The 17652-nt window shown below is 39.8% G+C and overlaps 1 protein-coding gene across 1 annotated transcript in view; it reads right to left on the bottom strand.

Annotated features, from left to right (window-relative positions):
- Positions 1 to 17652, bottom strand: part of MYO16 (myosin XVI) — a 475554-nt gene that overhangs the window by 177979 nt on the left and 279923 nt on the right. Inside the window, exon 21 of the mRNA XM_027590435.2 lies at positions 13809 to 13881. Within this exon, the coding sequence (XP_027446236.2) occupies positions 13809 to 13881 (73 nt within the window). The remainder of the gene's footprint in view (positions 1 to 13808; positions 13882 to 17652) is intronic.

Below are 17652 nucleotides of genomic sequence, written 5' to 3' on the forward strand. Positions count from 1 at the left end.
GGCAAGAGAACATGGGTTTCTTTCAGAAAGAATAACCGCTCTAAGCACTCTGTTGTAGAAATTATTTTATCAGAAAATTTTTTATATTCCTCCAACTGTCAACTTTTATCTTCCCATCAGGAAACAAATATGTTATTTCTCAATCTTAAAAATTATCTCAAAATACGAAAAATCAATAAAATACCCCAGTCTAACAAAAATGTAGTCTTACTTTCTCTCTAGGCTATCCTGTCACTTTTCTGCTTCCTCTTCTAACACGGAAACCTCGAGGGAGTCGTCTTTCTTTATTATCTTAAATTCTTCTCCTCTCCGCTGTTGAAGCCACTCCGATTAACTTTTGCCCCCCAATGTTCCACCAGAATCACTTTGGTGGGAGTCACCAATGACATGTGCATTCCGAAATCCAGTTTTCAACTCTTGGTGTTCATTTTCCTTGACCTCCCAGCACTATCTCATGGCGATTCCTCTGCTCTCCTGGAAAGCTGCCTCTATTGTCTTTCAGGACACCATGGGCTCGTGGCCTCCTGGACATCATGGGCTCGTGCCTCATGGACCTCTCCATCTACACCCACGTCCTTCATGAGCTCACTCAGTCTCACAGGCCATGTGCACACGAGCCCCTATATCACACCAGGTAAAATCCAGAAATTGCTTAGAAATATTTAGAATTCAACAACTCATGGAAAATAATTAAAGATGAACAATTTATGTAAATCAAAATAACTGATAAAAGCTTTTAAAAGAAAATCAGATCTGATCTGCAAAGGAAACAATATCTAGGATTATATGTAATCTGAATGCACTATAGTTATACAATGAAAATGCCAAAGATTTTGTAAATCACACTGACTGAAATAGTCACTGGAGAAAAGAAAGGCCACCCTAGGTTTCTCTTTTGCACATATCAAAATTCTTCTCCACGTCTGGGTGTCATTATAACACCTGCTAAGTGGGAGCTCTTCCTAGACATTCCTGTCCCTCTACTGGGAGCTCATGGCATCTCTCTTGGACATATAAGAGCACCCCTTATGTTCCAGCTTCCAAGAGGCAGGCCAAGCCACTTTTGTAAATGACCAACACCAGGAACGCCTTAATTCTCCATATGGATATCAGCACCTGCACATGAGGGTGTGGCTATTCATGATTTAGAATAATGTGTGCATAGAAAGAAAGAGTCATTTTCCCACAGACCCAGCTATTTGGGAGAATGGGAGTTGATGGGTTTTTACAGACATGACGTCTCAGAGGGAGAGGTTTCAGGGAAGAAACAAACCTATCAGCACAGGGCCCTGGCCAGAACACAGAGAGAGTCTGTCCTGAAACCAATGGTGTAATGTCAGGTTCCATTCTTTACTTCTTACCAGGACCAGAATTCTGTGAGTAGACACAGCTCAAATGTTTTCAGGAATGGTGACATGGTGACAGGACTGTGGGCATGGGGCTACATTGATTAAAGCATGATTGGAGAGCTGAAAAGGTAGAGGCTCAGATGACCTACAGTTAAGTTATCGCAACAATGAATGTACATCGATATTTTGTTATTAATGAAATAGATGGAGAATGATCGATAGAGAAGTATACCAAATAACATGCCTAATTAATAACTACATTCAAAATAAGATCTGAATACCCTATCTGGACCCTCAAAGAATAACAAAAGCAATTCTTATTAGCTCCAGGTCAGAAAATGATGGTTCAGGGCTATCACCTTGTCTCCAATAGCTGTTTTTGCATCTCTGACCTCACAGTAAAAAAAAAAAAAAAAAAAAAAAAAAAAAATCACTTTTGTAAATCTCGTGATAAAATGAATGTCTGTAGGCTGAAAGAGCTTTCCTATTGCATTCTATTGTAAAATAAGATCTAAGTTAAAACTAAGAACCCTGCCACATTGCTGCTGTCTTGGAAATTAACTTTAAAACCTAAAGAACTGAAGACAATTCATTTAAACTTAGAATTGCTCTTTGCCTCAACTTTTCCCTCCTGCTACTCCAGCCATGGTCACTGGGATTTCTTGAATTTTCTTCCTTCTATCTGATATGGCCAGTAGTTGCTAGAACTTCTCCTCTCTGCCCCTTGACAACTAGAGTTCATGAGATAGAGGCAAAACTGGACGTTCTTTATATTTAAACTAAAAGTCTCTTAGGCAAACCCTCACTTTCACTCATCAATTCTCTGAATATAAAAATATTACAATCGCCATCACTTCAGGTGACAACATGCCACGTAAGACATTTAACTTGACATGCTTGGTTGTTATGGCAAAAACAATCTGAATATGGACACAGACCAATAAGGTCGGCACATTATAGCTGGCAAAAAAAGAGACAGAACTCACTATTTAAATATCATACGAAAAATATTTCCTTCCTTGTAACTGATACAGCCTAGGTTCACATTCATCCACTTGCTTTGTTCCGTCAAAGCAAAGCCGACCAAGATCTGTGCTTATCTTACTGTCCAGGGTATAAATTTCCAGACATGATTCTGGAAAGACAAACCCTTTCCATAAAATGGTGTCACGTCTGTCCACAGTAGCAGCCCCCCCAGGAAAGTAACACGTTTACTTGTTGCTCTCATTTGATCATAAACAAAAATCAGAAATGTCTGAAAATTGTTGTTGGGGAAGAAAAACGGAAATATGAAAAATTATTTCACTTTGTTTAAAAAATATTTTGAGATGTTTCCCCAATCTACTCAGGCGTGACACTCCTTTAATACCAAAGTAATTGTGTGACCAAAGATGAATCAATGCTACAAAAGATTGTTCAAATTCGGGGTGAAATATTTACAGTAAATGAACAGAAAATAGATGACTCCATTATGGAAAGAAACTGCTGGAAAAATACTCTCTTTAGTTACATGATATACATAACTGTCATTTTTCAAACTTTTTGGTATTAAAAATGCATTAAATCATTTAAGAAAACATAAATAGATTCTATATCTCAGCAGTCTGAGCTTCTACCAAAGAAGTGGTTTAAAAGTGGTTATGGAGAGTGTGCCTAAATATAATATATTTTAGGAAATGGATTGCTCAGGAGATAAAGGTCAAAGCCATGAAAAATAAGATGTCTGATACTGTATGATGTCTGATGGGTTACTGTCGGTTACTATGTTACTGTCTGATGAAGCTTTCCAAAGGGAGAAGATCCCTGGCCGCTTCTCTATTGTACAAGAGATACCCAAATTGTAGGACAATTGAGATTCTCCAACTGAAGATACTTAGATGTGGATGTCTCGAACGCACTGAATAGAATTCTCTTAGCATTTCGCATTCACAACAGATGGCAGGTCTGTAGTTGCAAAAATTACTTTCCATGACAACCTGCCTGAATCCTCTTGCCCTTGACTGCCTCATAGCTGAGCATCACCCCATACACCTGGCTGGTCTGACTGACTTAGGCTTTTTTATAGTACAAACTGACAATTCAATTGTTATTGTTTAATATTTTATCAAACCAAGTCTTGGCTTCACTGTATTGAACCACTGTTTCAGGCAAAATGGTGGCACCAAGTGGGAATGTGGTCGAAGCCACAGTAAAATGAGAAAGCGCTGCAGGGGGTCGGAGTACATGTTTTTCTTCCCCCCCCCAACCCCCCAGGAAGGCCTAAAGTAATCTGCCGAACTTCCTCTAACAGAAAAAGGATTTGGCCTGTGCTTCTGGATACAACAACTCGATTTCTTCCTCTCCTGGTCAAGATGATTCATAAACCATCCAGCTCCTTTACTGAGCCTCGACATTTTTAAGCTGCAGCCTTGGATGGTATTTTGTGACATGGGACGATCAGAACAATACATCTGAACCTTGTATTGTACATCATGTTCTTTGTATTTGGAGGGGGGGGGGAAAGAAGTCATTTATTAAAATCCCATAAGGAAAATTCCAGCTTGATGTGTGCAACTGAGTAGGCTGGGCGGTGGTTTTTGACTTGCAGTCTTTATTACACTGGTGCTAGCTGAAACTGAAACGTTTTTGTGTTTCTAACAGAGAAGACCAATGCTAAGCAGTAAGGGAAATCACTGGGAGCATGTACAGTTCACAGCAGAACGGTTTTTCAAACTCGTTTTGAAGTAACGTGTACATTACAATTTGCTACCAAAACAGTTTCCCTCTCCCTATTATTTTTTTTTTATTTTTTAACAGAGAGAGAGACAGCGAGAGAGGGAACACAAGCAGGGGCAGAGGGAGAGGGAGAAGCAGGCTTCCCGTGGAGCAGGGAGCCCGATGCGGGGCTCGATCCCAGGACCCTGGGACCATGACCTGAGCCGAAGGCAGACACTCAATGACTGAGCCACCCAGGCGCCTGCCTTTCCCTATTCTATATTGTTTACAGCACCCACTATTTGAACCAAAGTTAAAATCTAAAAAGAGCACTGTAGCATGAACTTCAAAAGTGCCAGTAAACGTGGCTAAGGGAGCTAATATGAATACATCAGCCTATGTCAGATGCCTAGCTGAAAATAGAAAAAAGGGATCCCACCCACAAAATGGTGGCCCTACTCATGGTCAGAACCTGCTTATTCCTGATTCGGCTTCACTGAACTGCTGTGTTGCGGGTGTATATGTGGATGTGTATTAAACACAAGAGAAAGATACAGTGAAAGATGTCTCTAGGCAAATTAGTTTACGTATCTAGAAGCACCAATCTGCATTGATAACTGAGAGTATGACTGACTTCAAAGCAAAGCAATCATTTTTACTTTTTGACATCATCCATCAGAATCATAATTGGGTTCCACTAAATTTCTGGGTATTCCTCAGAGTAGCCTGAATGTGAGTGAAGGTGAGTATTCAGAGATGAAAATGAGCAATTATTAAGTACTGCTTAATTAGCATGTGCCCTTCTTTGATTAAAACACATGCTTCGTACATTAAGTGCCGTTGCTAACCAGTTTAATAATAAAAATTATGCACCCCTTGGAAACACTCTTTAGTAACAGAACATTATTGCTTATCCAGATGGCCTATCATTTGTATTAATGACAAACTTAATTTCTTGAGTAAATTTTCACCAACTGTTCTCCTTTTATTTTTATTACTCAGTGAAATATCTCTGAAGCAAAAATATAATAGAGCCTGACATTTACATCACAGAATTAAAGTAGGAGGTTAATTAAAGCCGACTTCAGTTGAAGGCAGAGCCCCAGGCATTAGACAGCGATTCACATTCTTCCTGCACACTGGAAATGCCTTGCAGCTCTTACAAAATGCTGATGTCTCAGCCTGACCCCAAACCAGTCAAGTCACAGTGAGGCCCAGACACTGATATATTTTAAAAGCTTTCCAGGTAGTTTTAATATGTAGACCTGGTGAATACACTGAAACATAGCACAGAGCATACACAATCCATTAAATGATTTGTTTCTCCATTAATACAGATATGTGCATATTATACACTAATGGAATTGTTAGATTGTGCAGGAATGATGTCAGATTTCAGATAGTCTGTATTTTCTGCATGTGTTTAGCAGAACACTAATTGAGATGTCAATTGATACTGTCTAAAAAACAAAAACAAAAACAAAAAAGCACTAAATCAGAGCCCCACTGGACAAACACTGAGCTAAGCTAAGTTTATGGGCTTCTCTGCAGGACTTCTCAGGGCCTTTCCTGTGCTGAGTAGACTGTGACTCTCTACCTTACTTTATCAAAGCATGCCTCGGGGCTTGCCAGATTGCTCTATGTTCTTTCCCCAACAAATCAATCATTCCCAATTTTGACACATTATCTATAAAACAGCAGGTGCAGGGGCTGGTGAGGGCACCTCTCTGATTTGTTTCAGCTTTTAAAACCTATAATTTATTTTGCCTTCTTTGAATGTCCTATTATGGTAGAGGCCTTTCTTCTCTCTGTCCTTGTCTGGGGAGGCCTGTTTACTTTCTCTTAGCACCATCTGTCTCAACCTGATAGACCACAGAGCGCCTGCCAACACTCTGATGTCATGTACAACTAGAGGCTTAGGGCACTGCGTAGACACTGCGCGCTGGGCCTCTTCCCCCCGGGGGGCGGCTAGGTCAGCAGGTAGCTGCTGAGCGCCCACCCACGCCGGGTCCCCTACTGCTTCCTTCCTTGGAATTGCTTGGTTTTCACCCTTCCAGTCTCCCTGCCCCTCCACTCCTCTTTGGTGGATTACTCTTTCCTAAACAAACCCAATGTCCTTGCAAATGTCCTCTGGTTTCCCTCTGAAATTTCAAAATCAAACTCTGCAGAACAGGTTTTAAGCAAATGTAGATGGAAGTTACTTCACAGGCATGAAAACATTATTTCTATTCGGGGGAGCCTGGGTGGCTCCATCGGCTAAGTGGCCAACTCTTGGTTTCAGGTCATGATTTCAGGGTCGTGGGATCCCGCGTCAGGCTCCGTGCTCTGCACGCAGCACAAGGTCTGTTTCAGAGTCTCTCTCTCCCTCTGCCCCTCCCCCTGCTCATGCTCTCAATAAATAAATAAATCTTTAAAAAATAACATTGTTTTTATTCAGGCAAAAACCACTTCCTCAACATTTCTCTTACTGATTCTCTTAGTTAGATCAAAAGAGGCTTATAAAATAAATTCAGCATTCTAATGGGCCTAATTCATACCTGTATTCTCCTTTAATGGGAGGAATCACTACTCTGGGATTTTAGGGATTGACCATTGGCTGAGTTGATTGCCATATGCTACATAATAATCTACTAACATCAGAATTCGAAACTACAAATGAAAAGAAAGTATTTTTAGATATTTTGTATGATACTTTGTCCACAAAATTTATCCTTCCATATACAGAGAAGCCATGCCCAGTTGTTGGAAACACAACTTCTGGTCAAAATTCTCATATTTTAAAGCTTCAGACACTATACTTTTCATCACTTTTCAACAAAAAATAAGTGTGTGTGTCTGTGTGTGTGTGTGTGTGTGTGTGTGTGTTTAGCAACAAATCTCAGCTTAATCAATATGCCTTTTCTTCTCACATTCACTTGTTAATGTAGGCCTAAGAACAATAGTTAATACATGATTTCTACTGAAATATTGGTTCTTTTCTAAAATAGCTGTCATTACCCAGGATTTGATGCAAAGCTAAGAGGTACTGCATCAATAACTACCTCTTCAGGATGGTGGTCACAAGGTGGCAAAGAGGGGGGCACAGCAAGCACTCGGAGGGCTGGCCTTGGCCACGTTCCCTGCTTGGCCAGCAAAGCCTTCCCCAGAGGGTTGGCTGTGGGAGTCGGAGATCATCCAAAAAAAGCATCCAAGTCACAGTAGGGACTCGAGACCTTGTAGCCATTATTGATTATTGGCAGAAAACTACATGAATCTATATTCCTGGTTAGCACATTTGGGCTTTAAACAGTCCTTTTGTAAATGTAGGCTTTTCCTTGGTTAGTCATCACTACGAGAACTCAATTCACTCTTGTCTAAGGTGACCTAACGTATATTTTCAAATCCATCTCCTTTTTCTTTCGATGTCCTGTAACATTTCCTTTTAACCATTCTGGTGGTATTCTGTAATAAAGAAGATACAAATGCATTCTCTGATTTATTTATACATAGTAAAAGGATTTGGTGAAAAACTCCATGATGGGAAAAAAAAAATGATGTCAAATAAAATGTATTAAGTTTTTTATTTCTACATTTAATAGAATAAATAATGTTGTCCTAAGAGAAATACAAACAAATATCCTCACGGGCAGGGAGCAGATTAGAAAATGTATAGTAAAAACCCACATTTAAGTCTAGCTTCAGAGCACCTGTGGAACTGTGGAGACAGCACGTATCATCAGTCCTGAATTCAGAGCCTCGTGGCCGTGTCCTTCTGTGACTGACTTAAGTTATCTGAGCCTTGCTTTCCTTAACACCAAAATGGTGACATTTTTTTCAGTTATAGCATTTGGTGGGGAAAATGTCATTAAATGTACAGTTTACATATTTAAGATTGCTTGTCCTTGCCTCATTTTTTTGTTTCCTCAAAATTAACTTTTCAAAAACTGTTACCTGAAGATTTCTTTTTTTAGTTTTATCTTATATTTATGTGTGTGTGTATATATATATGTATATATGTATGTGTATGTATTTTTTAGTAGGCTCTACACCCAACGTGAGGCTTGAACTTACGACCTTGAGATCGAGTTGCACATTCCACTGACTGAGCCCGCCAGGCACCCCACCCTTCCCCAAGAAGACTTCTAGCCATTACTGTTTTTTTAAAAATAGAACCCAATAGTATTGCAAGAAGTACATTAAAATAGCATCGCATTATTTAATTACTGTTTGTTTCTCTATAGAACCTGAGTAGCACTATACTAGTGTTCTGCTATGTAAAGAAAGTAAATTTTCTCATTGAAATTTGTCTTAAACGGAGTTGGATATTTAATGTATGTACAATTTTGGAATCTAAATGTGATGTGACTTCACAAAAAATATTTTTTTGTTTTCACAGATAAATTGATTGAGTGGTAAGCAGATCAGTATTGAGACCTACTTTTTTTTTTTTTTTTTTTTTAAGTAGACTCCATGCCTGGTGTGGAGCCCAAACGCGGAGCTTGAACTCATGACCCTGAGATCAACAGTCGGATGCTTAACCCACTAAGCCATCCAGGTACCCCAGATCAATACTGAAACCTAATAGTTGTCAGTACATTAATTGTGATGAAAATAGCACGGGTACTCCATCCTCGGAGCTAGAACAGCAACGTTTTCCTCACGAAGGCTTCCCAGTCCTTCTCCCACAGTATCCGATTAGAACTGGTCTTCCATTTGCATCCTACAGACCACATCAAAAATGCCTGCGTATTTCTTAGTGCCTGGAACAGGGCCTGGAACTTCGTACATATGCAAATAATTTTTGTTTAATGAAGGAGCCATAGACTGCCCTGATGCAAATGAGCCAGAAAAGCAGATCTTTCTGGTACTGCTAATAATACTCTCTGTCATAGGGCAAAGACTGTAGCCCTCACAGTTTTCCCATCTGTAAAATGGGGTACTCCACGGGAAGGGTGCTGATTTATCTTTGTATCATTTCTAGGATAGTGACTTCACAACAAAGGATTTTATGGTATTATTTTTTTTGAGGTTGAGGTTGCCAAAATATACTATTTCATTTCCTAAAATTTTAGAAGTCAAGGTATCTGACCTTTTTGATGTTCGAACACTTAGCTCAGGCCTGATTGAATTACTGTTCATCTGGACTTCCCAGTAAATCTCACTTTTTAGAAAAGAGTTTGTAAGCAGGGAAATGTTTCAAATGCTTGACAACCCTTCTGAAATCAACTTAGATGAAGCCTGGCTTGAAAACAGGTCACATATCACAATTTTATCTTCTGCAAGAGAAGTTTAAGTTTGAACAAATGTATTCTCTCTTCAAATTCTCTCTATTCTTACAGTAGGTTGTTGATATGCAATTTTACTAGATTCCATAGCTCCAAGCATTTCATTAGACATAGCTGCATTTTATGTGGGTAGTGGGAAATTTAGGAAAACTATTGAATGTTAAACCATTAGTTTCCATGACTTTGTTCTTTGTGCCTTTGGTAAAGATTTGTAGCACGTAGAGTTTTGCAATCCCATTTGTTAGGTGTGGAAATATTCTAGCATTTATTAAAATAATATCTATGTAATCTCAAAATACTCTCATTTACTTAAAATTGTAATGTTATGGACAGTTTTAAGCATATTTCACAGTGAACAAAGTAATGAACCCCCATCTGTGTCTGCCAGCCACAAACCTAAAGGATTATCAACTCATGGCCAATTCTGCTTTACCCACTTTCCTACTACCCTCAACATTAGACTCAGCTGAAGTAATTCTCAGACACTGTGTCATTTAGTTGGCAAGTATTTTAGTATAATTCTCCAAGATATAAGGACTTAGAAAACACAACCACAGTAGCTTTAACACACATGATTTCTATCAACATAATTCCTTCATTTCATCAAATGTCCAGATTTTACATTAGTTAACTCGTAAATTTTATACTTAATTAAGGATCTACATAATGCTCATATACTTAACTGACTTCTCTATCTCTGAGATCTCTTTGAATCTGTAGGCTACCTGCCTTCTATATTTTACCCTTGCATTTGAAAAGATCGGGCCATTTGTCCTGTATGGTTTCCCATGTGCTGGATTTTGCAGAGAGCATCCTCATGGTTTGCTGCACCATGTTCCTCTGTCCTCGGTCCCTATTATCTAGTAGTTAGCTCAGGAAACTTCATTCTATTCAGCTTTTCTCTCTTCCTTCCCTCCATCCTCACCCTTCTTTCTTTCTTGGCAAGAACACTGATAAGCATCTTGTGTGTGTCTCTTGTTGCAACGTTAGCAGTCACCGATACTCCTGCCTTGATTCTGTACTTATCGGGAGCGGCAGAATGGAGCTGCTCTAATTCTGCCTTCCATTCCTTAGTTATTTGTAGTGGGACTGTCCCAAGTGACCTGTGTCATGGCTTGGGGAGGATGGTCTTCTTTAGACATCAAGCCCTTTGGTCTAATGCGTGACTTTCAGGAGCCCTCTCCACTACACAGTCCCTCACTTAGGCCGTCTACTTCATTTTGACCAAGTCAGTCCATCTTCACTCCCACCATGCCTCTGACGTGCTGTTTTTAAACTCTTTAGGAGTTACTGGTTTTGCACTCTCAAGCCACAACTAGCTTCCCTCTCAAGTCCTCTTGTTGTTCACCATGACATCTCATCACTCTTCTCAATTTTCCAAATACATCATCACATCTGGATCTAGAAATAATTTTACCTCTCTCTCCCACTTTCTAATGCCTCCAACTGCTTTCTCCTTTCTGGCATCGTGGGCACTGTGATGTGTAAGGGATATCCCTGTCTTGTTCACTTTCTGCTTCTTGAGCACACAAACTTGGAATTCACTGCCTGCCTGATGCCGGGAGGGACAACTGGAGAGGCTTCTCCCTCCATGCATTAGGAGATATTTTTACAGAGCTAGAGATAAACTTTATGTGATGAAGGCAATAGGGTTCATACAATGCAGGTATTACATAACAGAGAGTAAGCTGGTAAAAATGTAATTATTTAAATAATGAGGTTGGTAGATTCAGAGCCTTCCAAATTATAGTTTGGGACTCCAATTACTTAGGATGACCCCCCTTCTACTGAACCATCCAACTACTGCTGATATATATACATATATATACATATATCTTACTCTAAATATGATCTTTTTATAATATGTAAAATAGTCCTAAATAGAAACGAATCATTAAAACAGGATTAGCAATTCCTATTAGCTGAAATAAATTCCCATCTAAAGAACCACAGAGGCCCATCTAATCTTTTAGAGCTACTTGGGGAGACTGAGGTTGGAGATGCTGAGGTTTTGAAGTGCTTCTTAGCATCTCCTCAAACTGTCCCTGTTCTAAACATTTGTCAGGCTTCCTATGGAGGGGCAGTTGAAATACATATGTTTATTCCTGAGCGAGGAAATCCCTAGGAGATCCACTATGAAGATGTTTTCTTATGAATTCATTCTTGAGATTTCAATTAAAACTGTATTTGTTAAGCTTCTATTATATACAAAATACTGTACCAGACACAATTCAACACTGCAGGAGTTGATATTCTAGCAAATAGCTGAGAGATGGGTCAAAAAGCTCAAAACACAATAAAATAAATAGTTATAAAGGCGCTAATATTCTTCTGGGTTTGATTCAGAACACAGTATTGATTTGTTAAACATTTTGTTGGAAGTTTGCAATGGAATATAAAATGAAAAAGTTCACATTCTATTAGCAACTCAAGAATCTAGAATGCAACACTCAAACCGAAGCCTTTGTGATAAGTTCACATTCAAATTTAGAAATTTGCTAAATCCACTGTAAGCTAAGATTTGAATTCATCACAAAGAAAATAATCTTATTCTTCTAAATGGCTCCCAGTTACTATTGTATACAACAGCCAAACCTAAGAAAAAGGTACAGTTTTTTTTTTTTAAATAAATTTTTTTTCATAACTTAAACCTAAGAATTGATCTTTAGATTTTACCCAGAAGTGTCTAAAACTAACTTTTGGTATTTAATAGAGACTCATTCTTTAGATTTGAAAACATGCCATTCCTTGTTCTATGAAAATCTCAGCCTGTGAATATATTCTAAAATATATAATAAAAATATTTAGCAGAAAGGAAGAAGGAGGGCTGTAGGTAATTGTAGTAAAAGAAGAAAGTTTTAATAAGAAAAGAACACACAGGTTTTGTCCATCCCAGTCATCAGCACAGGCTGGATGCATGGGTGTGTGGGGTGTAGAACAGGTGCTGGGAGCTTGGCATTGGAGAGGCCACACCTGTGGTTTCCGCATGTCGCTCACCAGGAGATGGAGAAACCGGGGAGTCTCATTAGGAACAGGAGAGCCTGCATGTTTTTAAGGCAAACATGTCAGGAATCAATACTGCTGGCCAGACAACCTTCAAGTTCTTGTGCTGAGAGTTGCATCTCGGTCAAGGCCCGCAGACCTCACGTCGGTTGTACCGTTTTCCCGGTCACTCTTCTCACTACCCTCTGCCTCTGTGCACCCCTAGTTTTCTTAGAGTATGTGATGAATAAATAAAACCACAGTTCTCCTTTTCCCACACTCACCCACGGATAAAGAAATCTGAAAGGAGGAGAAATCTGTGGTCCCCCTCGCCTGATTTCATACCAGACTTCTTAAAAGTTTTGTAAAGAACATGATTCATGGTGACTCACCCTGGATGAGGTGAGTCAACATGATTTAGGATCTACTCACAAGATGCTGCACCACTTTTTAAGAAAAAAAAAAAAAAGGGCTGAATTTTAAAAGGTTTTCGAGTGTCCTCATTTACAACGGTGGTGGTGGCTCTCCACTATTTCTCACACGTGGACGGGAGCTAGAAAATGCCACCAGAACCCTTAGGACAGGCATCTTGTTAAGTCCCACAGCTCTGCAAGTCTCTCGGTGTCCCGATTTTACACGCTAGGAAACCCAGGCTTATTACAGACGTTTGCTCTTGACCAAGACGGCTCTGCTCGTGAAAGTCACAGAACTGGGTTTCAAACGCCCGTCTGGTGTCATTCACCATGATGCTATGTCCCTTAAAAAAGCAAAGCCGAACAAGTGATGTCATTATTAAGAGCGCTCCTAACCACGGCACGGCTGGGAGTCTTCCCATGCGGTAACCCGGCCTGGTTTTCTCTCTTCCCCTCTGTACCTCTCTCTGCATAGGCTCGCCTCCCCTTCTCTGCTGGCTGGGACAAGTTCTATTTCTACTCTCTTCTTTAACGCTCAGTTTTTAGATACACTTACTTCGATTAAATGGATTCATACATTACTATGGAGATCCTTAAAAAAAGAACTAGCATTTTTCAGAGTGCCCTAAACTATAAATGGATTAAAAATAATCAGGGCCTCTTGAATCTATTTTTACGAGTTTTTGATAGTTGTTTGTATGAATGTGTATGAATAAAGACAATTCCTACAAATAACAGTATTTAGCATAATGGAGTGTTTCTGTTCTGATTTTTGGCCAAGGTTTCTAAAGACCTTTGCCCTGATTTCACACAGTGATGCCCTCCATCTCTCTAACCTGGTTGAAATAGTATCCTCTATCTTTAAAAACAAGTGCTTTTGTTTAAAAAAAAAAAAATGATCATGCCAGTTGTTTGCAGACCACATAATACGGATGAATATGTCCATGAACCAGGGATGTAAATTTTAAAACAGGATAGCAAAATACTTAATTTAATTCTGTATTTGCAAGTCATTATGCAAACAGTCTCTATTGAATTAAAGAATTCACTTATTAGTCGGAAAAAACACATGAGAGTTTATAAAGTTTCAAAAGAAACCCACTTACTTGTTCAAATTCATTCTTTTGAAATTCCTCAAAACCGAAGATGTCCAGTATTCCAATATCCAAAGTCTGTGGGCTGAAAGTAAACAAAGAATCAGTGAGCAAGCACACTTAGACCTGCAAAAATTATGTTATGATCTTCCTAAAGAAATTCTTATAAATACAGGAAAATGAAGAACATGATACTTGGGCGTCAACTTGGAAGCAAGCAATGGGAGTACCTCATGATACCCCTGCTTTCGATGTAAACTCTCTCTCCTGCCCTCTGCAGCCGTCTTGCGAGGTCCGGCCACAGACACGGAACCTCAGAGTGAGTGAGGAAAGGGGGCAGGAAACCCGGAGGGTGGCGGGAGCCCCGACAGCCTGGATTCTGCGGGGAATGGGGGAAGCACACACGGGGAAAGGGTGTGAAGAGGCTTCTTACAAAGAGAGCCCCAGATGATTCTGGAACGCTGGTCCCCTGGTAGGCACACACCCAGCCCTCCCACATTGCAGCTCTAGAGCTGCAGCAGGACCTGACTCTTGTCCTGATTTTTCTGCCGGTGGGGGTGACGGTCTGTCATCATTAGGGATTGTTTCAATACCACTGTCCTGGCTGATGCAGACACTTTCGTGGTTTGCTCCCCACTCGTTTGGTCCAACCTGCGCAACTGACACCCAACTCTCTTTTTGTACCTGTATTTGGTGCTCCCTAGCAGTGCCTTACCATAATATTTTAGGGTCTGTAATATGTCACTCAAATGACCAGTTTCTTTTTAAAAAGGTAATGATTCTATGATGTCCTTTCTCTAAGATTACTTCTTGTAGATGGTACAAATAGCAGCTTCCTAAGCAGGAAGGAGAGCATTTTATATATAGATTTCATATACATTTCACATGGCAGAAAATACAAAGCAGCAGAGTCATCGAGTGGGTGCCACTAGGTAACTGATTTAATTTTTTAGGAGAAAAAATAGTGAGCTTTGTACCTTCCCCTGTATGCCCAAATAAACTCGATATGGATTAGAGAGATAAAATGTTATAGCAAGAAACTATAAAAATGCACAAGAAAACAAATGTGATCATTTTTTCTGCTTTCAGTTCTGAGAGAAATCAAAGGAAAATGTTTCAAAGTATGATGACACAAATACCAAATTCTTTGCAGGATAAGTTGTATAAATAAAACAAAACAATGAGAGGTGACTATTATTTTAAGATGGAGCACTGGGTGTTATACAAAAACAACGGATCGTGGGCCACCACATCAAAAACTAATGACGTATTGTATGGTGATTAACATAACATAATAAAATTTAAAAAAATAAAATGTGTTTTCTCATTCAGTTTCATAGATGTTTTCCAATCTCTTGGTCCACGTGTGCCTCCTTCCACCCTGGTGACTTCACAATGTGCACAAGGAGATGCCCGCATGATGCTCATCACTCAGTGGTGATGGTGCTGAGGTGTAACATGAGACGTTGTTTTGTTTAGGGTGTGTGTGTGTGTGTGTGTGTGTGTGTGTGTGTTTTCCATGTAATGAGCTGCATTGTTTCTTTTGTAGGAGCTTGGTGACAAAGCTTGTCAGGTTTTGGAGTTGCTCAGTCTCAGGCAAGAATCCTGGTTCAGACACTTTTTAGGTGGACAGCTTTGGGCAACTTATTACTTCAATTTTCTGCATTGCAGTTTCATCATCTATAAAACTGAGACAGCAAGTAATATTTGTCCAGCTGGATGGCTGTTACAATTAGAAGCGATGTAAATACAGTGCTAGGACAATCGCTGGTAGACAGTTGCTTGTCTTTCTCCTAAAGATTTTAATTAATTAATTTATTTATTTGTTTATTTTAGAGGAGGGGAGGGGGCTCCATCCCACGACCCTGAGATCATGAGCTGAGCCGAAATGAAAAGTTGGACGCTCAACTGACTGAGCCAGCCAGGCGCCCCTGCAAGTTGCTTGGGCAGATTATAAATGTCAATCTGATTACAGATACTAAACAAATAAAATTTTAAAAATGACGATGAGAAAGATATTCCTATACACTTTTTTGGGTAGTTTAAACTGGTAGATTCTTGGGGTGCCTGGCTGGCTCAGTCAGTAGAGCATGAGACTCTTAATCTCAGGTCATGAGTTCGAGCCCCATGCTGGGGGTAGAGTTTACTTAATTAAAAAATAAATAAATAAATAAATAACATTGGTAGAGTCTTCTTAAAAAACAATTTGGTTATGCAGCATAAAGCTTTGAAAAGTTCGTATCATTTGAACCAGTATTTCCATATACAGGAACCTATACTAAAATGATTATCAGAAATGCAATTAAAGATTTACAAACAAGGATGTTCGTCCTTATCTTAATTATAGTAACAACAGAAAGAAATAGCAGATATCCCACACTAAAGACATGATTAATTAAATAGCATGCATCCTATGATGGATTAATTTAGTGAATCTATCAAGTTAATAGAATGCAATATATAAGTTCTATATAAAGAATAACCCCAATTATATATTCAGAAGACCTCAAGAAAACTATAGTCAGCCCAAGAAGAGGAGACAGAAATGCTTTTGTTTACTTCTTCTTACTGTTCTCTTTTTTTCTAAGGTTTCTGTATTTTTATAACCAGTTAGTGTTTAACTGATCTTGATAAAGACGCTGTGATGGCATGGGAAGTGTTCTTGAACAACAAAAGCTTAAAAAAACTAAGCTGGAAACAAAATTTATACCCTTTGTACACTTACGGTAACATAGTATAACTGCACCCCTGTTAAAAAGTAAACCCATGACACAGAAAAAAGTAAAGCACATGTCGGCAGTAGATGTCTTGGATGCTAGATCTCGAGGTGATTTCTTAATTTTAAAGTGTTCTATACTGGGTATTAACCTTTGTTTTTAAAAAATACATGAGGGAACACCTTTTGGGCACTTCCTGAGTTGGTGGGGAAAGGGACAATGACCTCAGGGCAGAGAGAGGAACGTGGAGCCCAGCAGGGAGGGCAGAGAAGGGCGTCTGGTTTTCCTGCAACCCACTGAGCAGCAGGGAGCCCGGGGCTGGGGAGAGAGAGCAGGGTTGTGGCTGAAGGCCAGTACAGATGTTTCCCGCCAACTTATACCAGAATCTCCCACTCGGACCTTGACTCCTTGCCTGATTCCCAGCCGACCTGGGCAACAGTGGCCCCATACGTACGGCCCATCATGTTGTGGGAAGTTAAGAAAAAGGGCAAGAGCTGTGGGTGACACGATGTCACACTACTGGTGTCCTTCCCCTTCTCGTGAGGATGGTGGCTTCGTGTGGCAAGCAGAGGAAGGATGCCGGGCCCCCAGGCATGTCTGGGCGAGCGCACGTGTTAAATATTCCGGTTCAGACTGGGGAAAGTCGATGATTAATTGGCAATTTAGAATAGCATAAATGTGGTTGAAAGAGCGCTCCCTTTTAATGATTTTCCCCATATTTCACAGATGCTGGATTCCAAACTCTATCTGGTTACAAAATAAGAAGAAAAGACAAACCAAACCAATGTCAGGGGGGAAAATGAATGCATTTTAAGGATTAATTTTGCAACTATCGACAAATCTAACGTGTCCATTTTTTTCTAAAAATCTCTTTCATCACCCAGGACTGAATGAAGTCCGTGTCCATTATTACAACAGCTATGTTGGTGGAAGGGTCATAAGGACTTGCAGCCAGCAGAATGCCCATGCTGTGTGGCACTCAGCATTGCGGGCATTTCTCTTACTGGTATTGTGACTTGCATTACACAAGCATTTAACCCAACATCCAGTTTCTAGCAAGGAGCTGACAGAGGTCATCAGATCCACTAGGATTCAATCCCACAGGCAAAATTAACATATTAATGAGATGGTCTGTTCGT

This window comes from Zalophus californianus, chromosome 3, assembly GCF_009762305.2.
Source record: "Zalophus californianus isolate mZalCal1 chromosome 3, mZalCal1.pri.v2, whole genome shotgun sequence".
Taxonomy (NCBI): domain Eukaryota; kingdom Metazoa; phylum Chordata; class Mammalia; order Carnivora; family Otariidae; genus Zalophus; species Zalophus californianus.